This window comes from Podarcis filfolensis, assembly GCF_964270895.1.
Source record: "Podarcis filfolensis genome assembly, chromosome: 7".
Classification (NCBI taxonomy): domain Eukaryota; kingdom Metazoa; phylum Chordata; class Lepidosauria; order Squamata; family Lacertidae; genus Podarcis; species Podarcis filfolensis.
In genome coordinates this window covers 6,264,069-6,287,066 of record NC_139603.1, presented here as the reverse complement: position 1 = coordinate 6,287,066, position 22,998 = coordinate 6,264,069, and the positions used below count along the sequence as shown (strand labels likewise).

At 45.1% G+C, this 22,998-nt stretch overlaps 2 protein-coding genes across 6 annotated transcripts in view; both read left to right on the top strand.

Annotated features, from left to right (window-relative positions):
• Positions 1-57: 57 nt before the first annotated feature.
• POLR3F (RNA polymerase III subunit F) lies at positions 58-18,031 on the top strand. Of its 5 annotated transcripts, none has more exons than XM_083624784.1 (9): positions 58-173; positions 3,302-3,419; positions 4,589-4,656; positions 5,001-5,068; positions 5,305-5,417; positions 9,140-9,283; positions 10,776-10,847; positions 12,607-12,798; positions 15,923-18,031. In XM_083624784.1, exons 1-9 carry the CDS (start codon positions 130-132, stop codon positions 15,998-16,000), a joined length of 897 nt encoding a protein of 298 aa, XP_083480910.1. In that variant the 5' UTR covers positions 58-129; the 3' UTR covers positions 16,001-18,031. The 5 variants fall into 5 exon arrangements, with proteins under 5 accessions (XP_083480910.1, XP_083480909.1, XP_083480911.1 ...); XM_083624783.1 differs by having other exon boundaries at positions 10,776-10,883; positions 15,923-18,028; XM_083624785.1 differs by having other exon boundaries at positions 110-451; positions 10,776-10,883; positions 15,923-18,030.
• A 162-nt stretch (positions 18,032-18,193) lies between these two features.
• PCDH12 (protocadherin 12) overlaps positions 18,194-22,998 on the top strand; it is an 8,058-nt gene continuing 3,253 nt past the window's right edge. Inside the window, exon 1 of the mRNA XM_083624622.1 lies at positions 18,194-22,354. Coding sequence (XP_083480748.1) covers positions 19,655-22,354 — 2,700 coding nt within the window. The 5' untranslated portion in view covers positions 18,194-19,654. The remainder of the gene's footprint in view (positions 22,355-22,998) is intronic.

Genomic DNA, 22,998 nt, shown 5'->3' with positions numbered 1-22,998 from the left:
CTCCGTCGCCACGGCAACCGCAGCCACTCTTTCACGCCAGCCCCGCCTGCCCGACGGGCGCCTTCTGTTTACGTCACCGCCCCCCCCCACGCGACTGCCCTGGTCTCGCTTGCGACGGAGGCTTCCGCCATGGCGGAAGCGAAGGCCCCGGAGCCGCTAGAGATAGAGAGCAGGTAAAAGCCGAGCCCGAGTCAAAACCGACGCCTGCACCGAGGGGACCCGGGTGTCGCAGGGCTCTGTCCTCAGCCACGTCTTCGCAAGGGAATTGGAGGAAGGAATGGAGGGGAGGCTCATCCAGTCTGCTGGGTTGGAAGTGGGGAAGGGGTGCAAACAGCGCAGGGGACAAGATTCCCTGAAAGGGATTAAGGCGCAAGCGGGGGGGAAGGATCTCAGGAGGGACAAAGGTTAAGCTCCTTCATTCAGGCAGGAAGAACCAGCTGCACAGATATAGGTGGGGAGGGGAACACCTGGCTTACTAGCACTAGTACAGTGGTACCTCGGGTTACATACGCTTCAGGTTATATATGCTTCAGGTTACAGACTCCGCTAACCCAGAAATAGTGCTTCAGGTTAAGAACTTTGCTTCAGGATGAGAACAGAAATCGTGTTCCTGTGGCGCAGTGGCAGCAGGAGGCCCCATTAGCTAAAGTGGTGCTTCAGGTTAAGAACAGTTTCAGGTTAAGAACGGACCTCCGGAACGAATTAAGTACTTAACGCGAGGTACCACTGTACATGTGAAAGGGACCGAGGGGGTCTTGGTGGACCACAAACTGAGCAGGAGTTTGCAGGGTGATGCGGCAGCAAAAAGAAGAGCTGATGATATTCCAGGCTGCATCCACAGAAATATACAGTCATACCTCATGTTACGTTTGCTTCATGTTACGTTCTTTCAGGTTGCGTCCCGCGGCAACCCGGAAGCACCAGAAAGGGTTACTTCCAGGTTTCGCCGCTCGCGCATGCGCAGTAGCACTAAATCACCCTTCACACCTGCACACAAGTGCCAAATCACACCGCGCACCTGCGCAGATATGGTGCTTCAGGTTGCGGGCTTTTCATGTTGCAAATGGGCCTCCAGAACGGATCCCGTTCGCAACCAGAGGTGCAACTGTAGTGCCCACATCAAGGGAAGTTATAGTGCCACTTTATCCTGCCTTGGTTAGACCACACTTGGGAGTCCAGTGTCCAATTCTAGGCACCCCAGTTTAAGAAGTGTTGACAAGCTGGAACGTGGGCAGAGGAGGGCAACCAAGACGATCAAGGGTCTGGAGAGCAAGCCTTAGGAGGAAAGGTTGAAGGAGCTGGATATGTTTAGCCTGTAAAAGAGGAGACTGAGAGGAGATATGATAGCCACCTTGTTGTTGTTGTTGTTTAGTTGTGCCCGACTCTTCGTGACCCCATGGACCAGAGCACGCCAGGCACTCCTGTCTTCCACAGTTTGGTCAAACTCATGCTGGTAGCTTCAAGGACACTGTCCAACCATCTTGTCCTCTGTCGTCCCCTTCTCCTTGTGCCCTCCATCTTTCCCAACATCAGGGTCTTTTCCAGGGAGTCTTCTCTTCTCATGAGGTGGCCAGAGTATTGGAGCCTCAGCTTCATGATCTGTCCTTCCAGTGAGCACTCAGGGCTGATTTCCTTAATAATGGATAGGTTTGATCTTCTTGCAGTCCATGGGACTCTCAAGAGTCTCCTCCAGCACCATAATTCAAAAGCATCAATTCTTCGGCGAGGGAGTCTTGGTGGACCACAAACTGAGCGGAGGAGTCTGCAGGGTGATGCAGCAGCAAAAAGAAGAAGAGCTGATACCATTCTAGGCTGCATCCACAGAAATATAGTGTCCACATCAAGGGAAGTTATAGTGCCACTCTACCATGCCTTGGTTAGAACACACTTGGGAGTCCAGTGTCCAATTCTAGGCACCACAGTTTAAGAAGTGTGTTGACAAGCTGGAACGTGGGCAGAGGGCGGCAACCAAGATGATCAAGGGTCTGGAGAGCAAGCCTTAGGAGGAAAGGTTGAAGGAGCTGGGTATGTTTAGCCTGGAAAAGAGGAGACTGAGAGGAGATATGATAGCCACAAACAAATATCTAAATGGTTGTCTCGTGGAAGACAGAGAAAGCTTGTTTTCTCCTGCTGTAGAGGGTAGGACTTGAACGAATGGCTTCAGGTTACAAGAAAGGAGATTCCAACTAAACATCAGGAAGAACTTTCTGACAGTAAGAGCTGTCTGACAGTGGAAAGGTCTCCCTCGAGAGGTGATGGACTCTCCTTGCTTGTAGGTTTTTAAGCAGAGGTTGGATGATATATAGTTGAGATTCCTGCATAGCAGTGGGTTGGACTAGATGACTCCTAGGGTCCCTTCCAGCTCTCTGATTCTATGAGGAGTCTCTGGAGAAACATCTCCCCAGGCACATTTTAGCACCATCTAGTATCAGCATATATAACTGGGAGATTTAGGCCACAGATAATAAATTAAGGCACAGTAGTAGGCAACATCTCACATTGTCAGATGGCAGATGATGCCCTTTCCAATACCCCTCCTGACTCTTCCTCAGGGGAAACCGAAACAAACCAGACTTTTCTACCATGGTCTCACACCAGGTGAGAGTCACTGTGCCTGACCTACAATGCCATATCCTGACAAACAGTGCAGGACTACCCTACCCCTGTAGCAACCCAAAACAGTCATCCCCACTGCCCACAACAGAGCTTGTTCTTATAGCAAGGCAAGCTCTGGACCACACTCCAGCGGCATACAGTCAACCAGTAGTCAAATAGCATCCCACACTGCAGTCGCCACTCTTACCTGCAGGCAGATATCTCACTGGACAAACAGAATAATGCAGGGAAAAACCATACAGTCTTGCTGGGTAGAAGAATACACCAGGCTGGTACCAAAGCAGCCTCCTCTCCTAGTCTTTTGTCAGTCAGTCCTTAAGGAGCAGTGTGGCAGACACTCTTCTTGTAGCAAGGTAGGGTGTGGACCAGGCCATATTCGCTCAGCCAGCAATTTGACTTGGTTTGATTCTCCAGGGAGCTTTTAGCCTTTTACTCCCTGGTGCAGAATAAATGGCTTGCGTGTTCTTGATTATTTTTCTTATTGTTATAGGTGTTTGTTTTTACATCTTTTTTTCTGCTGCTGTTTTCTCCGTGATAGTTCTTGTGTTTTTTATTGCAATTTATATTTTTCTTATTAGTTATTTGGGACTTAAGAAAAGAGTAGATATAGAGGCTTTATGTTATGTTAGTTGTGGATTTGTTCCATAATTAGTGGTACTTTACTTGCTATTTCTACTTTTGCCAGGATCATTGAGCTGTGCCATCAGTTTCCCCAGGGTATCACAGACCAGGTGATTCAGAATGACATGCCTCACATGGAGGCTCAGCAACGGGCAGTGGCCATCAACAGGCTGCTCTCAATGGTAAGACCTTCCTTAGTTCTGTTGTTGGTTGTCTCAAAAGACATTAGAGTGCACCTAGTTCTTTGACAGTATTTAAACTGGATTATATATCGGGATAATGCACGTTAAGCGGTTAACGTGCGTAACAACCAGCTATTGTGCATATTCATGAAAACTCATGGAATTGCGTGTAAGGGGGGAGCATGCTTCTGGGAGATTTTACATACTTATTAGAGAATGTGCATATTGCTCAGAGAATGTATAGAATGCAGCCAGGATATGGACCTTATTCAAAGCCTATTGGAGAATGTTTGTATCTTGGCTACATTCTCTGGGCAATATGTGTAACGAGCTGCTTTACTCTTGCTACTGCTGGCAGAAACACCACCACGTTTGTGTTCTGCCCACTGAGCCCTCTGCATGTGAAGCAGGGGCCTCTGGTGGCAAACAGGTCCTTGATCATATCCCAACCCTGTCTAGCAAGCAACATCACAGATTTAAGCCTTCTCTTGAAGGCCGCTAATCTAGCTCATCTCATAATCTTCATCCATTTGTCTAGCTTTGCTGCTTAGAACCATTTCACATACCTGTACAGTGGTACCTCGGGTTACAGACGCTTCAGGTTACAGACTCCACTAACTCAGAAATAGTACCTCAGGTTAAGAACTTTGCCCCAGGATGAGAACAGAAATCGTGCTCCGGTGGCACAGCGGCAGCGGGAGGCCCCCATTAGCTAAAGTGGTACCTCAGGTTAAGAACAGTTTCAGGTTAAGAATGGACCTCCAGAATGAATTAAGTTCTTAGCCCGAGGTACCACTGTATTGTACAACAGCAAATCAAGGTTTACTATAGAACTTATGCTCAACAGAGAACTGCAGCCAAATTTCCCTGACAATTATATCTGTGTCCATAAACTTGTGCCATGCATATCCATAAACATGTTCACACATTACAATTTGTAGAGTATGCTTAGGTGTCCTTCAGAGTCACAAAAATGAAATGTATAATGTCTAAGGTGAAAATATTTCCCCCCAATCTATTACGAATGAATATTAATTATATAAGGGAATATGCAGTATCAGATTAATACAGCCTAAGTTTAGTACTGAGTGTCTTTCATATTGCATCCTAATGTCAAATCATTATTTTAGAAATCTGTCAAAATATTACAATGATGTGTATTCTCTTAGGGACAGCTGGATCTGTTGAGGAGCAGCACTGGCCTCCTCTACAGGATCAAGGAATCTCAGAATGCTGGGTAAGCTGTGCTCTCAAAGCATCAACACTTTTTCTGCTTCTGTCACTGAGAAATTGATGGACATAATTGTAATTACCATGATACTGTAGCTTGGAAAATCACCTTAGGTGAAGGAACATTTCTAAATAACCAGTAGAAAGCTCTCTCATCTGTGATCAAATTCTAGTTTCTTTTTGACATCTCAAAATATGTATAGTATTTATTTATTTCATAAAATGTATATGCCTCTTGATTGTCTGGGGGGGGGAGCCTCAAATTGTTTAGTATTTAATTTCACATTGATCAAATCCACTGAGGTTTTCAAAAACTAAACACTATTCACTTCTTATTTTGTCTTTCTGCAGTAAAATGAAGGGATCTGACAATCAGGAGAAGCTGGTGTATCAGATTATAGAGGATGCAGGAAACAAAGGTAATGTGCTTGTCTGTCGCCTTGTGTTTTCCACTTTATGGTCTTCTTCACTGCAGCTTTTTAATTCCTGAATGCAGTGGAGTTAGAAAGGTTTTATTTTACTTGGAGAAATGGCATTCAATACAGGAAAAGGATGTGGGGATGGTGTTATGAGAACCTGGATACATGTAATATGTAAAAATATGATTAATGCTCAAGATGAATTAATTTTCCTTTTTTTAAAACAACCAAAACAGGTATTTGGAGCAGGGATATTAGATATAAAAGCAATCTTCCGTTAACTGAGATCAACAAGATCCTGAAGAACTTGGAAAGCAAGAAACTCATTAAAGCTGTGAAGTCTGTAGCGGTGAGTAGCTCATAATTTTGAACTAGCTAAACAGTCTAATGCCTGACCGTTGTGTGGGAGTAAAGCATTTCTGTTGTGTAACAGAAGAAATAGCTCTTAAGAGTCGTCATCTAATTGTGGTTTCACCTGTTAAATCATGGGTAGGCAAACTAAGGCCCAGGGGCCGGATCCGGCCCAATTGCCTTCTAAATCTGGCCTGCGGACAGTCTGGGAATCAGCATGTTTTTACATGAGTAGAATGTGTCCTTTTATTTAAAATGCGTCTCTGGATTATTTGTGGGGCCTGCCTGGTGTTTTTACATGAGTAGAATGTGTGCTTTTATTTAAAATGCATCCCTGGGTTATTTGTGGGGCATAGGAATTCGTTCATTTCCCCCCCTTCAAAATATAGTCCGGCCCCCCACAAGGTCTGAAAAAGAAGAAGAAGAGTGGATTTGATATCCCGCCTTTCACTCCCCTTCAGGAGTCTCAAAACGGCTAACAAGCTCCTTTTCCCTTCCTCCCCCACAACAAACACTCTGTGAGGTGAGTGGGGCTGAGAGACTTCAGAGAAGTATGACCAGCCCAAGGTCACCCAGCAGCTGCATGTGGAGGAGCAGAGATGCGAACCCGGTTCACCAGATTATGAGTCCACCGCTCTTAACCACTACACCACACTGGCTCCCTTTCTGAGGGACAGTGGACCAGCACCCTGCTGAAAACGTTTGCTGACCCCTGTGTTAAATGGTAGAAATAATGGGTTTGTCTCTAATGAGCGTCCTTGACTAGGAGCTGCAGCTATTCCTGGTACCTAGAGGTGGTGGCCGTGGATGGGCCACCTGTCCTGGATGCTTTAGTTGAGATTCCTGCATTGCAGGGGGCTGGACTAGATGACCCTAGGGGTCCCTTCCAAATCTAAAAGTTCTGTGATACTGTGCACACGGATCCTGCTTGCTGGTTTCCCCCCAGGCCTCTGGTTGGCAACTGTGAGAACAGGATGCTGGCCTAGATAGGGCACTGGGCTGATCCAGGCAGGCTCTTCTTATGCTCTTAAGGAAATGAGCAGTGCTGCTGCTGCCCAAACCTCTGCCACGGACACTGCCAGAGCCACCCAGAGCCCCACACCACGGTCGTGCCTGTGTCTCATGAGACTCAGGAATCAAGACGATACTGACTTTAAAAAAAGAATGGGGCAAATTTATAATTTGCTTAGGAGACCATTGTAAACAAATAAAAACGTTAGCTGGACTGTAAAAATAACTTGTAAAGAAACGGAAAATATGGATAATTTAGAGAAATGAAAACTTTAGAAATGAAAATTTAGAGAAGATAGTGGTATGGGGAAACCCAGCCAAATGGGCGGGCTATAAATAATAAAATTGTTATTGTTATTATTATTATGATTATTATTATTATTATGTCATACCTTGGGTTCCAGATGCTTCGGGTTGTGCACCGCGCCAAACCCAGAAGTACCGGAACGGGTTTCTTCTGGGTTTCGGCACATGCGCAGAAGCGCTAAATTGCGCTTTGCGCGTGTGCAGACGCGCCGGATCGCAACCTGCGTGTGTGCAGACATGGCACTGTGGGTTGCAAACGTGCTTCCCGCACGGATCATGTTCGCAACCGAGCATCCACTGTACAGTACGTAGTTTTAGAAAAAAAAATTTAAGGACTCATGCAGGGGGCGGGGGGAGGTCGCGAGATTCAGAGAATCTCATATATGGATGTGGTAAAAGTTTTTTTCCTTCATTATTTTGAATTTGTTTTTGTAAAAGCCAATGAAAAATATTTTAAAAAAACAAAACCAAAACGAGCACACACAATGTAGGGCAGGTGGAGGTGAATATACAATTGCTTGGGTGGGCAAACATGGAGACTTGACTGAGAGGGTGGAAATCTGCAGCTCTGGCTTCTGAATGCTCCCCTCCTTCCAGGTTTAGACACTAGTTTCTGTCTTCAGGAGTTAACAGTGGTACATAGAGCTTTATGATGGGATGACTGCTCTGGAAACAATGGGCTAGATTTCTCTTCCATAGTCCAACTTTTTCTTACTGCTCTCAATGGATGCTGCCAAGAAGAGGAGAAGACAGAAAATACAGTGGTACAACAGAAGTCGAACGGAATCCAATCCGGAAGTCCGTTTGACTTCCAAAATGTTCAGAAACCAAGGTGGGGCTTCTGAATGGCTGCAGGAAGCCACAGAAGCACGATCAGACATTCAGCTACCAAAGAAAGTTTGCAAACCAGAACACTCACTTCTGGGTTTGCAGCATTCGGGAGCCAAAACGGATGAATACCAAGGCGTTCAATAACCAAGGTAGGACTGTAAGAGAGTTTGATCTTCAATAAACTAGTGGCCTTGTACCCAGCATTGGTAAGGCATTCTAAGGGAGCAATTCTATGTAAAAGAATTGAGGTTGAATCCTGACAAGACAGAAGTGCTGTTCTTAGGGGACAAGGTTGGACTGGTGTGGAGGACTCCCTAGTCCTGAATGGGGTAACTGTGCCCCTGAAGGACAATGTACGCAGCCTGGGAGTCATTTATTATACCCCACCCATCTGGCTGGGTTTCCCCAGCTACTCTGGGCAGCTTTCAACAAAATATTAAAATACAATAGTCCGTCAAACATTAGTCCGTCAAACATCATACATTAAAAGCTTCCCTAAACAGGGCTGCCTTCAGATGTCTTCTAAAAGTCAGGTAGTTGTTTTTTTCTTTGACATCTGGTGGGAGGTCATTCCACAGGGTGGGTGCCACTACCGAGAAGGCCCTCTGCCTGGTTCCCTGTAACTTGGCTTCTTGCAGTGAGGGAACCGCCAGAAGGCCCTCGGCACTGGACCTCAGTGTCCGGGCAGAACGATGGGGGTGGAGACGCTCCTTCAGGTATACTGGACCGAGACTACCAGAGCTGGCCCACTAAGGCTGGTTGCTAGGATTCCCACCCTTCATCCCAGCCATTTGTTTGGGAGATTAATTCAAACTGAGAAAGATCGTCTTCCCAGGATATCTTGCCAACATGAAGAGTGGACCACACCAAATGCAGTTTCCTGCCAGTCAACCAAACCAAAGCTCTTCCCTATCTATAGTCCTGTGTGTTCTGCTTGCTAGCAACTCAGCTGCTACTTTTGTGAATGGGCAAGAAAGCTGAGAAAATGACTCATCCGTTTATCCTCTTCCTGGCCAGGCAAGCTAAACTTTCTGTTGTGGATTCAGACTGTGCTGGGAGACGAAGAAAGCTGAATTGCTTTCTGCAAGAACCCTGTGATACCAGTGCACCCCAATGCCCACGAAACCTACCGTATTTTTTGCTCTATAAGACTCACTTTTTCCCTCCTAAAAAGTAAGGAGAAATGTGTGTGCATCTTATGGAGTGAATGCAGGCTGTGCAGCTATCCCAGAAGCCAGAACAGCAAGAGGGGTTGCTGCTTTCACTGTGCAGCGATCCCAATTGTGCTTAAGCAATTCACTTTGGCAGAGTCAGAGAGATGCATGCACAAAACAGCTTGTGGCATTTTCCAGAGTACACAAGTTTTCATAGAATTGTAGAGTTGGAAAGGACCATCGGTCCAACACCTGAACCCCCTTCAATGCAGGAATATGCAGCTGCCCCGGACAGGGATTGAACTTGCAGCACTGGCATTCTCGGTCCCATGCTCTAACCAACTCAGCAATCCAGGCTTAATTTTCTCTCTTAATGAAAGAGAACATGTGAACAAAACCTGTACCATTAATTCCCTAGGCTTCCAAGAAGAAAGTCTATATGTTATACAACCTTCAACCAGATCGCTCTGTGACAGGAGGAGCTTGGTATAGCGACCAAGACTTTGAATCTGAATTTGTAGAGGTGCTTAACCAACAGTGTTTTAAGTTCTTACAGACCAAGGTGAGTGAACTATCTGTGTTCTTTGTGCCATGTCAGACTGCAATCCCAATAATGTGCCAAAGAGATCTTTGCTTTGCGGTTTTCACTGATAGCATATCTCGGCTGGCCAGCTGTGAAGCAGGAAGGAGCAGCTGCTAAGGGACATTCTGCAGGAATAAACTCATAAAGTCCTTTAACTGTCTCCAGTTTTCCTTATTCCTAAAAAGGCAATCCCAAATTCTGTAGAATAAATATATTGTTATATTATTGCCACCAGTGCTGGCCGCGTTTTTGGTGTTGAGCCCTAATATTGTTAGTTTGAAGGGTTCCATCACACTCCAGTGTTACCCAGAAACAGAATATAGGATCTGGCTCTGCAAATATCTCAGACACTAAATGCCTTCCATATGGTCGCAAGGAACAAAGTAAACTCAGTGATTTTTTTTAAAAAAAAACACTGGCGGTTTAAGGGTGTCTCATGTTGGTTCAAGCACCACAAAGCTGGCTGGTTTTAGTTAATTAATTTAGTTACATTTGTTTTGAATTTTACTTATTTTTATTATATGTGTATAATTATTTTATGTATATTTGTTTTTTAAATATTTTTGTGGTTTGTGTGTGTGTTTTTCTTCATTTTTGTTATGTACAGTGGTACCTTGGGTTAAGAACTTAATTCGTTCCAGAGGTCCGTTCTTAACCTGAAACGGTTCTTAACCTGAAGCGTGTTTTTGCTAATGGGGCCTCCTGCTGCTGCTGCGCTGCTGGCGCACAATTTCCATTCTTATCCTGGGGCAAAGTTCTTAACCTGGAGTAACCACTTCCAGGTTAGTGGAGTTTGTAACCCAAAGTGTCTGTAACCCGAGGTACCACTGTACAGTGCTTAGAGACCTCTTTGATTAAACTGCATATAAATCTTCCTAAACATACATGGCAATGATGCACAATTGTGATGCAAGTTGTGCTTCCTAACACATTCCATCCACTTGCAGGTTCCCTTGGCCTTTCAGGCCCAGATGCCGTGTTGAGGGTGGCTACTGCCCTCCAGACGGCCTGATCGCTTTCTCTCCTTCTGAAGGGAATGCAACTAGCTCCGTAGTCAAACCACTACGCTACACTTCCCCTGCATTAGGGCCAGGAGCACTGTGGTGCTAACAGTGCAGTGTTGGCAGGCAGTGTTGCCTAGTGGTTTGACTGTTGGACTGGCTAAAGACATGCCATATCGTTCACAGGGATGCATTGCTATATTTCCCACATAATTAACCTCACTGCGTCCCAGAATGTGAGATTAAATACTGGAAGAGAATCACCCCTATGCGAGTGAGCCGTTTGGGGAAGGGGGTCCAGAACCTGATGCATGTGCTTTACCGCATGTGCTTTGCCACTGAGCCCCATGTGCCTTTCTGGGTGCCACGTCCAATAATCTCTCTAAAATTATGTTAAACTAGGAATGTATCCTCCTTTACTGATGCAGACTGGCTCTGTAACACACCGTGCTTCTCTCTGTGTTTTGTAGGCTGAAGCAGCTCGAGAAAGCAAGCAGAACCCCATGATCCAGAGAAACAGCTCATTTGCATCCTCTCACGAGGTGTGGAAATACATCAGTGAGTTAGGTGTCAGTAAGGTGAAGCAGTCATTCTATTTCTTTCCTTGCATTTTCTGCACGATGATCAATACTGCATTGTAGCTATGGATAATTGGATATTTATTTTTTAGCTTCAACTCAACTTTAGCTACATATTTCTCTGATGAGCCTATATTTTAGAAATATCCTCCCCAGGGAAATATTTACTTCTTTGTTGGTGTATAGGAGAGCATTAAAAGCTTTTTATCGTTATTACAGCCTGCATTTGCGTAATCTTACTTTATCGGGTTTTCATTTCCCCCCTAAAAATTTCATCTCCTATGGTTATAAAGTTTTAAAAACAATACTCAATTTTAAAAAAAGAACAAATATTTGGGCTTGGGCTTGGAAAGTGATAAAATAAAACCTTACGGCTTCACAGTGGGGGGAACTATGGGAGCAGTCAGTAAAACTTTTTTTTTACTGCTTGTTTTCCTTTGTCTGTGAAATCAGAGTGTTTCAGGTAAAGGCATTCAGCTGATTGTTGGCGCTGGCCTTGCAAGCACCGCCATGATCCCTGTGTCTCCACTCCCAGTGGGCTGATCAGTGAGCCCCACTTTTGAAAGGAATGATCAGGAGCTTTCATTGCTCCTGTGGAACCCCATCCTTACCTGCTCCACACCTGATGTCACATGTAATGTCAGGTGTAGGGCAGGTGGCCATGGCTTGGTAAAAAGGGCCTTGCAGGTCAAATGGAGACCTGTGGTGGTCCTAATTAGGCCTGTGGGTGGTCTAGGTCCAGCAGAAAACATCCCAAGAAGGTGTAGTTAAGCGGTATATACCGTATTTTTCACTCCATAGGGTGCACCGGACCATAGGGTGCACCTAGTTTTTAGGGGGGGGGAAATAAAGAAAAAGAACTATTCCCCCCCCCAGCCCCAAAGAGCAAAGAAGCTCCTAGAGAGGAGCTTGCCGGGCTGGGGGCGGGGGAAGCCCGAGCTTCCCCCGACCCCAGCCCTCAGAATAGGTTCAGGAGCGGCGGCAAGATTGCGCGCATCCTCGCTGCCACTCCCGGAGCTTGCGGGGCTGGGGACGGGGGAAGCACGGGCTTCCCCCGACCCTAGCCCCCAGAACAGGCTGCTATCCGCAAGCCTTCGGAGCCTGGCGGGAACTCCCGCCGCGCTCCGAAGGCTTGCGGATAGCTGCCTGAAGCCTGGAGAGCGAGAGGGGTCGGTGCCCACCAACCCCTCTCGCTCTCCAGGCTTCAGCGAAAGCCTGCATTCGCCCCATAGGACCCACACACATTTCCCCTTCATTTTTGGAGGGGGAAAAGTGCGTCCTATAGGGCGAAAAATACGGTAAATTGTTTTTAACAATAATAGATGAGGTTTTTTTCCATGCTGCCTTAAGTTCCTGCTTGATAAGCCTTTGATTTTCTTACTGTTATTTCCTAGCACCTCTAATTTCTGCGGCATTAATTTCAATTTTTGTGCAGTGTTAGTCGCAGTCTAGAAGTAACAATAATAATAATAATAATAATAATAATAATAATAATAATAATAATAATAATAATTTATACCCCGCCTCCCCCGGCCAGGGCCAGGCTCAGGGCGGCTAACACCAAATATAAATTACAATAAAACGTAATAGAAAAAAAAGTTAATTAATTAAAATACGGCTTGAAATAAAGCTTAAAATATCGATAATTAAGATATCAATACATATCTTCTTTGTTTGAAAAAGCTTCTTCTGTTGTTTCATTTTTACAAATCTTTTTTTAAAGGTGGAATTGTCAATGGAAGATATTGAAACCATCCTCAACACATTAATCTATGATGGAAAGGTAGAAATGACCATTGTTGCTGCGAAAGAAGCAGCTGCCGGCAGTGTGGACGGGCACATGAAACTGTACAGAGCCGTCAACCCCATCATCCAGCCTACAGGCTTAGTTCGGACACCTTGTGGACTCTGTCCGGTGAGTTACTTCTCAGGAATAACATGAAGATATTCAGCTAATCTGACATATTTAAGCTTATTTCTCATTTAGACAGCCATTCAGGCAGGACTGCAGAGAGCATACATAACAAATCCTATAAGCTGTAAAATGTTTAAGCAGGAGTAGAACAGGCCGATGACCCATGTAGTCCAGCATCCGGTTCTCACTGTGGCCAACCAGAGGCCTGTGGGGAAATCGCACAGGGTTTGAACACAAGAACAACACTCCCCTCTTGTGACTTCCATCATTTGCTCTTGTGGTATTAGCTTCTATTTTGATATAATTATTTTTTTGGGGGGGCCAACAACAGCTGTGTTTACAAAACAATCAGAAACGTAATAAGGGTAAAGGACCCCTGGATGGTTAAGTCCAGTCAAAGGTGACTATGGGGTTGCGGCGCTCATCTCGCTTTCTGGGTCATGTGACCAACAGGACTAAACCGCTTCTGGCGCAACGGGACACTGTGACGAGCGCCAGAGTGCACAGAAACGGCGTTTACCTTCCCGCCACAGTGGTACCTCTTTATCTACTTGCACTGCTGTGCTTTCGAACTGCTAGGTTGGCAGGAGCTGGGACAGAGCAACGGGAACTAAAACGATAAACAGATACACAGAACACAGTAGCTGAAGGTAGCTTTAAAGCAACTTATCAGAAATTGTAGACATAGGTTTTTTTGGTTTTTTTTAAAAAAAATTACCAACAACCAAAACACAGTGAAACCCCCCCAGGCGGCCGATACATTGGGTAAACATAATCAATAATAACATATTCAAATCAACCATATGTACAATTTTATATACGTTAACACTCCTCCATCCACAAGGTTTATTTAACTTTTAACATTTTAATTGCCCCAAATTGTTTAAACTTACCCAAATAATTCACTATCTTCTCAAACCAATCCTCCTCTTTCTCACTGACCTTAAACCATTCATTCTGTGTATCTTCACACTTAGATATTCTAAAATTATATTATTCAGTTTTTCCCTCCATTGGTTCACCCCTAGCTCTTCTGCATTTTTCCAATTACTTGCTATAACCTGTCTGGGTGCAGTTACCATCAGTTTTACCCATTTACATTCCTCTTTTGTTTTTAACTCGGTGCTACTCAGACTAATAAGAACCATTAATTTAGATATTCCCACCTTCCTAATTGTAGACATAGGTAATCAGAAGCCTCAGAAAATAAAAATGTCTTTGTGAGGTATGTAAAGGAGGCAAGCAAACTATCTGGAGGATGGAATTCCACAACTAGTATAGCACAGGCTAGTGCCACCCCCTCCTATTCTTCAGCCACTGCCTACGTCTCCTCAGGTGGTAGAGGCACCAAGGGAAGGACCTCTGATGATCTAAGTAAATGGCTTTGCTCATGTGAGAGAAGTCGCTCCATCAGTGATCTGCCTCCCAGGCTGCAGGCCAGGGCACATTTCATTTTTAATTGTCCTTGGAAACAGCTGAAAAGCTGTAAGCACTTGGTGAAACATGCCCAGCACTGGCCCCAGGTTGTACCATAGCGGCTGTAATTTGAAATAGCTACTGTTATAATTTAAGAGAGAATGTAATGAAAATGCAATACAGATGGTACCTGACCCCGGTCAGACTGGCAAAAATGTATTAAAACTGTAGTGATATCTGTTGGAGATGCAACAATGGGGCAGGAACCTTTCTACATATGTGGTGGGAGTGCAAAGAGATAGTGGGGTTCTGGGAAAATATCTATAACAAATTGAAAAAGATGTTTAGATTTTCATTTGAAAAAAACCCAGAATCCTTTCTCTTAGGCATCATGTCAGAGGAAATAAAAAGAACGGTCAGACCAATATTTATGTATGCAACTACGGCGGCAAGGTTATTGATTGCCAAAAACTGGAAAAGCAGCAGCGTCCCAACTAAAACAGACTGGTTATCTAAAATGATGGAATACTTCCACATTGCCAAACTAACAGGGAGGATAAGAGGAGATATGGTACAAAAAGTGAATAAAGAGTGGGCTATCTTTAAGGAATATATCAAAATTTATGTGGAAAAAGTAGAATTTCTGACAGATATTGAGTGAATCCATAAAATGATTAGAGTGAAAGGAGAGTAAAGTTAAGATAGAAGAAGAGATTAAAGAAATAATGAAATGCATTTAAGCTAGTTGGAAAAATAAAGTAGCGTAACAAGAACGGCTGGAAGTCAAGTCACTTGGTAGGTGTCCGTGTGGGGTAGGTGTGTAGGTATGTGGATATGTACAGTATAGGTAGGTATTAAATAGAGTAATGTAGGTATGTTTTATGTTATGAATATAAGGTAGTGTGTTATGTACGTGTATTGTGTAATTGTGTAAATGTATATGTATGTGTTTTATATGTGAATAAAATTTATTTAATAAAAGAAAAAGAAAAAATGAAATAGCTACTGTTTCTGAGCAGTATTCAGAAGGTGGCCCTACATACAAAACAGCAAACTATTCTGGAGTTTACCAGGAGTACCTTGTCAGAACTGAGCTTCAGCTTGTTGGCCCTCGACCGCTTCATTCCTAGTTCCAGACAAAGCACTTTGGTGGGGGAAATGGAGAAGAAGCCAGCATGTCGTTGGCATCCAACTTCCAAGTCCCAATATAACCTTGTGCAGGGGCATATATAGTTATTAAAGAATATGGAGGACAGGATGAGATTCTGTAGTGATGCAGTAAATAAAAATAAAGAACGATGACGCAGAATAAGCAGATAATGCATACCCTCCAACATTTCTCCAGTGAAAATAGGGATGCCCTGAGGAAAACAGGACATTGTGGGATTAAATCAGAAAATTGGAATGGCTTCTGTAAATCCAGGACTGTCCCTGGAAAATAGGGACACTTGGAGGGTCTGGATAATGCATATGTTTCCCCTGATGAGAGCAAGAGTTTTCTGCAGGTCCTAGCAGTGAAAATGGGGGATTTCATCAACAATCAGTTGCCCAGGGGAGGAGCCTTATTAAATCCATATGACACCCCTCCCCGCATGCCCCAAGGAGATGATTGAGAAACTAACATGCAGTCCATGGGGCTGCACATATAACTGAATTGATCTAGCAAATGGCATAAACTAATTGTATGTATGTTTAATTCTCTTCCTAGGTTTTTGATGACTGCCATGAAGGTGGTGAGATATCGCCATCAAATTGTATTTATATGGTAGAGTGGTTAGAATTTTAGCAGTAAGTGGAGAGAGCTTATTGCAGCCTAGGTTGATCAACCTTCTAATTATGGACACTGCTTTTCTTGAAGAAGAATGCAAAAAATCCTTGACGGTTTCTTTGCTGTGGCAAAGACTCTGATCTCTCTTCGGGCACTGACTGGACACATGGAAAGAAAGGGGCCAAGACTCCAAAACTGCTTCCTGTATAAACTGTATGCAGGCACAGAGTTCTGCATATTTTTTAGAGATGCAAGTTATATTTTGACCTTTTGGGAGATTTGTTGATTCCTGTTCTAAATAAAATCTGGGAGGTGCATAGGAACATAAGCTGGGGCAGTGCTGAAACGGATATATTCTTGTAAGTTCTACATCTTTTGTTCTGGCAAATCTTTTCCAGGTGCTTGTCTTAAATTGTAAAATCCAATCCAGCGAAAACAATGGATTCTAAGTTGAGGGTGAGTGATGTCCAAGTGGATTCTACTGGTTGGAAGGCAGGAAATTAGATCAGCAATTTTCTTTGCTTGTAGCTTCTCTCTGTTGACGGACTTTGAGCTTCATTTCCTGTCCTGCTTGGAGCATTGCCCACTTCTCTGTGTTATGTTCTCTTTTAGCTCTGCTGCCGCCTTTTCCTCCCCAACCTCCCACCCCCGTCTTCAGCAAGGAATATGAAGGTCTCTTTGCCTTCCCAGCACATTCATGTGGTTATAAACTTGCACACACCCTCCAAAGGCCTGGCCAAATTACTGTCAAGTGTTCAAACTTTAGTGTACAGGATGTTTCATAACTTGTTTTGCCTTGGGGTATTTATATGATCAACTTACATTTTTATATCAGTTTACAGCCATGACTTCTTCCTCAATATACTGGGTTTTGTAGTTTCCGGAGGGCAATACTCTGTTGATGATCCCTTGTCCTCTTTCCTCATATACAGAGAAATATTCATTTATTTCATGAAATTTATATTCCACTAGATTGTAAAAACCTCAAAATGTTTTACAAAGAGAAGAAAAAATCAGTAAAAACTTTTAAAATTATTTGAAACAATCAGTAAAATGTTGTTTAAAAAAGAGAAACATTGAGAAAAGATAAACTGAAGACAAAACACACATCAACATTCTGCATATCTGGGTTGGCTTGTCCTCAGTTTTCGAACATAATCCGTTCCGGTAGACCATTCGACTTCCGAAATGTTCGAAAACCGAAGCATGCATTTCCGGAAGCATTTACTTATGGAAAACTCAAAATGGAAGCTGCGTAGCATGTTTGACTTCCGAAAAGCATTCAAAAACCGAAGCAGTTACTTCCGGGTTCTTGGCGTTTGAAAACCAAAACATTTGACTTTCAAGACGTTTGAGAATTGAGGTATCACTGTACAGTTAAGGTGACTGTCTAATGTCAGTAGGCGGGGAATTCCAAAGTGTAGGTGCAGCCACTATAATACAATTTTTTTCCAAATGCGCTGTGGTCTAAACCACTGAGCCTAGGGCTTGCCGATTGGAAGGCTGGCGGTTCAAATTGAATACGGGGTGAGCTCCCGTTGTTCAGTCCCAGCTCCTGCCAACCTAGCAGTTTAAAGCACATCAAAGTGCAAGTAGATAAATGGGTACCACTCCGGCCAGAAGCGGCTTAGTCATGCTGGCCACATGACCCAGAAAAACTGCGGACAAACGTTGGCTGCCTCAGCTAGTAAAGCGAGATAAGCGCCGCAACCCCAGAGTCGTTCACGACTGAACTTAACTGTCAGAGGTCCTTAACTTTACCTTTTTAAATAGGTTTTATGTGTGGCACCTGTAACAGTACAATTTCTGCAGATTGAAGTGGCTGAGCTGGAACATTTGGGGGAACATAATCTAGTTTTTAAGGACTTTATGTACTAATAGTAACACCTTAAACTTGACCTTTTGGCAAACTGGCAACCAGTGCAAATCTCTGAGCGCAGGTACTATATGCTGACATTCCTGTCAGCAATTGTGCTGCAGCATTCTGCACCAACTGCAGCTTCCAGATCTAGCATGAGAGAAGCTCTACATAGAGCACATTGCAGTAATCCTGATCTATATTTTGCTCTAGGAGGCACACTGGGTGTCAGATGTGATTTCCGCCCCCCCCCCCCCGCCAGCTCTCCTACCCGACTGTAGGAACTTTGGAGGGGATTGTGTATTTTGTATCACAATTGTGTGTTTTGTATCACAATTGTGTATCATGTGGGGAGGTAAATGTGAGGGGCTATGGGTTACAGTTCTTGGATTCCCTGACAAAGCAATCCTGAGACAATATATCTGGGAACTTGTATCTTCAGATGTGCTAAATAAGCTTTTTTTTGGTTTCCCCATCCCACCTCAAGAACCTTTTTGCTGGCAATCTTTTCAGCAAGATCTTCTAACAGAGCCACAGTCAGCGATTTATTTTAGTGATGTTAGCGCTCCCTCTGCTGCACAATCTTTATTAAGAACTGGATTCTTTAATCCAGACAAAATAATACTTAGTGGATAATGTTAACATGGTAACTGTGTTTGCTTACATGATTCACAATGTCTCTCCCTTTTGTTGACACTCCCCCCCATAGGAACAGGCATATTTCCTTTTCTTGTTCCATATTTTCTCTGTAAAATGACACGCAGTCCTTTTTAAACAAATAACAAAAACGGGAAGTATGGACAGCGCTGCTGCTTCCTCATGTGAAATTCCTTCTTTCCTCATCTCTTTCATAATCACGAACAGCTGTAGTTTCTCATATTGATGGACCTCGTGTCTTTGTAAAGGGTTTATATTTTGCAGTTTGTAACATCCGTTCTCAGTTTAAACAGTGTGCAGGAGGGTTAAGACATGATGGGACAGTCAGAGTGGTAGACAGTGTTCAAGAGAGAATAGGAGCAGGGGCAGCTGTAATCAGGGTACAATAAAATTTATTATTATGTTTTAATTGTAATTTTACTGGTGTTAGCCGCCCTGAGCCCAGCTCTAGCCGGGGAGGGTGGGGTATAAATAAAATGATGATGATGATAATGATGATGATTATTACATATGGGGAGAGGAAGTAAGGTTGTCCTTGCTGTCACATTTAGTAGGTGATAATAGTGATCTCCGTACCACGAAACACTTCATCCTGTGGATTTTGGCAGGCCAGCCTACTGTTCACACTACACAAGAACTCCTTGGGGAAGAGGGGCCAGATCCCTAGAATCTGATCCAAGCAGATCCATGTGTGTTGTTTGCTTTGGCATATCTAGGTTAGGTATAGGCTCATCATCACCACGCCCTAGATTTGTGAGTTACCTCTGCTCTGGGATGTAGGCGAGACCACTCCTGTTCCCAGCTTCCTTGCAAATCCCACCTAGAGCTGGCCATTGTGCAGCTGGTCTACCTCCCCTTTCCTGTAGGTGGAGTTTCCCTAGGAAATGGCTTTGGCAGGAAGCTGCAGGGCGAAGTCTGCTTTCTAGGGGGGCAGAATACACACACTCTGCTCTTTCCAAGCCCCCAGCTCAGGGGGGGTTGAGCGCTAGCAAGAGAAGCAGCTGTACAATCGCTGGCATTATCTGGAGAGTCTGATTTTCCTGCAGCAGAAAGGTAGAAATGGATCTTGCCTCTATGGAAGGCTTTGTGTTCTTTTGGAGTCTTTAGGATAGTCAACTTTCAGACCAACCCCACGTACAGAGGGGTTGAAATTTGCAATGCCACCATTCAGAAGAATGTCCTTGGCGTTATGTGTTCCGATATTGTGCTCTTTTTTTCTGCTGATGGATTGTCAGGAAGTTTCTACATTCACCATGCAGTATCAGATTCTGGAGGAAGTACAGCCTGGGACTGTTCTGGGAAGGCTGTCGGAAGAAATTGGCCGGACCGAGGGCAGTTGGGGAACCTTTCAGCTGCTTCAGTCTTCTGCAGTGTTTCCCATACAGATGGACTCTCGAGACGGTTTGCTGAGCACCACAGGGAGGCTGAACAGGGAGCAGCTCTGCCACCACAGAGACCCGTGTGTCCTCTCATTCAGCGTTCTAGCGGCCCAATACTTCACCCTGATCCATGTGGAGATCCACGTCTTGGACATCAACGACAATGGGCCTCGGTTTCCTCAAGATGCACTGGAACTAGAGATATCTGAAAGTGTATCCTTACAGACTCGAATCCCTTTGGGCCGAGCCCTGGACCCAGATGCTGGCTCTAATGCTTTCTGTTCCTACTTCTTGTCGCCCAGTGAGCACTTTGCCTTAGAGGTCACAGCCGGTTCTGACGGAACTCAGCAGGCAGAACTGGTGGTCATTAAAGAAGTGGACCGGGAGCTCTACTCCTCATTTGAGTTGGTCTTGACTGCAGTTGATCACGGAGTGCCCCCTAGATCTGGGACCACTCTTGTGACTGTGCATGTGCTGGACTCCAATGATAACAGCCCCACGTTTGCCCAGGGTTCTGTGTCGGTGGAGATCAGGGAAGATGCTTTACCCGGGACTTTTCTGATCAACCTCACTGCCACTGATCCTGATCAAGGACCTAACGGAGAGATTGAATACTCCTTCAGCAAACATGTTTCTGAGGAGGTGCTAAGAACGTTTGCTGTGGAGCGTCACACTGGCAGTGTCCTTTTGCAGCAGTCACTGGATTATGAGAAGAACTCAGCCTATGAGTTGGAGTTGCAAGCCAGAGACCAGGGTGCCAACTCCATTCCGGCTCACTGCAAGCTCTTCATACGTGTTCTGGATGTCAATGACAATACGCCTGAGATCCAAGTCACCTGGGCGAACCAAGCAGCCATACTATCAGAAGCTCAACCCCAGGGCAGCTTTGTTGCTCTAGTGACAGCATTTGACCCCGATTCAGGCCGTAATGGGCAGGTGGATTGTTACATCAGGCAAGGTGAAGAACACTTTGCTTTGAAAAGGTTCTCGCCCGGCAGCTACATGTTGCTAACAAATGCCCCCTTGGACAGGGAGAGCTGGACACAGCACCACCTGACCTTGCTGGTCCAGGACCGAGGGACCCCATTGCTGACCATAACCAGACATTTCACTGTCCATGTCAGTGATGTCAATGACAACATGCCCTGCTTTGAAACAAACCATTATCATGTTTCCATTGCAGAGAACAGTGAGCCGCCTTCCGTTTTAGTTATGGTCAGGGCCCAAGACGCAGACTCAGGCCTTAATGGGAAAGTTGTGTACAGAATCCCAGATCCACTAATTCTAGAGTGGCTCAGTATTGATGCCAGCACTGGGGAAATCAGGGCCCATGCAGCTTTTGATGCTGAGAAGATTACCAGCCTTGACTTCCTTGTAATAGCAGAAGATATGGGCCAGCCTCAGCTATCGGCCAACGTTTCCGTGACGGTCACTGTGCTTGATGTGAATGACAATTCCCCAGTGGTAATAAAGCCAGAGCTGGAAGGTGGCTGTGCAAGTGTCACTGCTCTTGTGGATCCTGACACTGGACATGTGCTGGTGCCCAAGGAAGAAGGGAGCTCCGAATTAGCCGCCTCGGTTAATGCACCCCTGCTGCTCACTATACTGGCAACCGATGCAGACTCCGGTCTGAATGGGACATTGCTCTACAGCATCCTGAGTGGCAACGAAGCCGGAATCTGTGTCCTTGATCCCCAGTCTGGGCAGCTTTATCTGAATGGTAGCGATGCTAGCAGCCTTTTGGGCAGGGAATGGGACCTGGTGATATCTGTGAGTGACCGAGGCCCGGTGCCACTCTCCACCAGATTTCTGGTGAAGATCACATTCAAGAGGCATTGTGAGCGCATGCCTGATTCTTTCCCGGTGTCCCAGCCCCTCAGCCCCTCTGTGGTGACGGGAATCTGCCTTCTAGGGTTGCTTGCCATCTCTTTGGTAGGCTTGGGGTTGATTATGTCCCTGTGTAAAAGGGAGAAGCACGGCAGCATGGCATATAACTGTCGGGAAGCAGAGCAGGCTTACAGCCAACAGCAGCCGAAGAAACCCCCCAAACCCATCCAGAAAGCAGACATCCATGTCGTGCCTGTACTGCGGCAGGAGGATGTCCAGCAACCTCCGGCTGAGATAGAGAATCCATCAGAAGCTGCCTGGCTTAAGGCCTTGGGGGTGCCATGCCACATGACCCCCACTCTGTACAGGACCCTCAGGAACCAGAGAAATTCCAGCAGCCTTGCTGAGCAGGCTCCTTGCTATGCACAAAGGTTCAGAAGCCCCACCGCCCGGGATGTGCAGCCCACGGATAAAAAACTGCTCGACTCCATCTTCTGGCCTAAAGACCACTTGTCGGAAAAGGCGAAGGCAGGTCCAGAGGAGGCTCCTAGTCGCCAGCACATCTTGAGAAGCCTTGTGAGGCTTTCTCTGGCAGCTCTTGCTGAGCAAGGCTCCGGAGGACAACTGGCCATGGAATCTGCCCCTGTCCAGGTAAGAGACTTCAGGACGGGAATAGGGTGGGTTGTGGGAAAGGGGAAGGTACAGCAGAATAGGGATATATAGTAAGAATAGGGATATATAGGTTCATCTATTAAATATGGCTGATGGGGCGAGGAAAGAACACATTCTTCTGTTCCAGAAAGCCTTGACAACTAGTCAGTAGGATCTAGCAGAATTGTATTTTTGCACCAGTTTCTGTGTTTTCTTTATCTGAGCAGTAAACACTTGTAACAGAAGTAGCAGGATTTATTTCTACCCCTTTTATTTCAGCATTGTTTACAGGGCAGTCCTGTGCAGGAGGTTTACTTGGAAGTTATGCCCCATGGTGTGTAACGGGGATTGCTCTGTATTATGCGTCTAGGATTTCAGCCTCAGATATGTCGCTCAAGTTTTACAAATCACTTTCCACAGAAGTCAGTCCAGGGGCAGCTTCTGTTTTGTAACTTCCTGCCACTTCACCTATAAACCTTTTAATTTGTATAGTGACAGATCCCAGAGAGTTGGGAGCCCAGGCTGCAAAACACTTAGCTGTGGCACTGCATGGCTACATCTTTGAGCTGCCAGTGGTGGGCAAGGGGTGAGATTCAGTTCCTCCACTGTTCTATTCAGGGTTGCTAGATTTATGAGCAATGCCA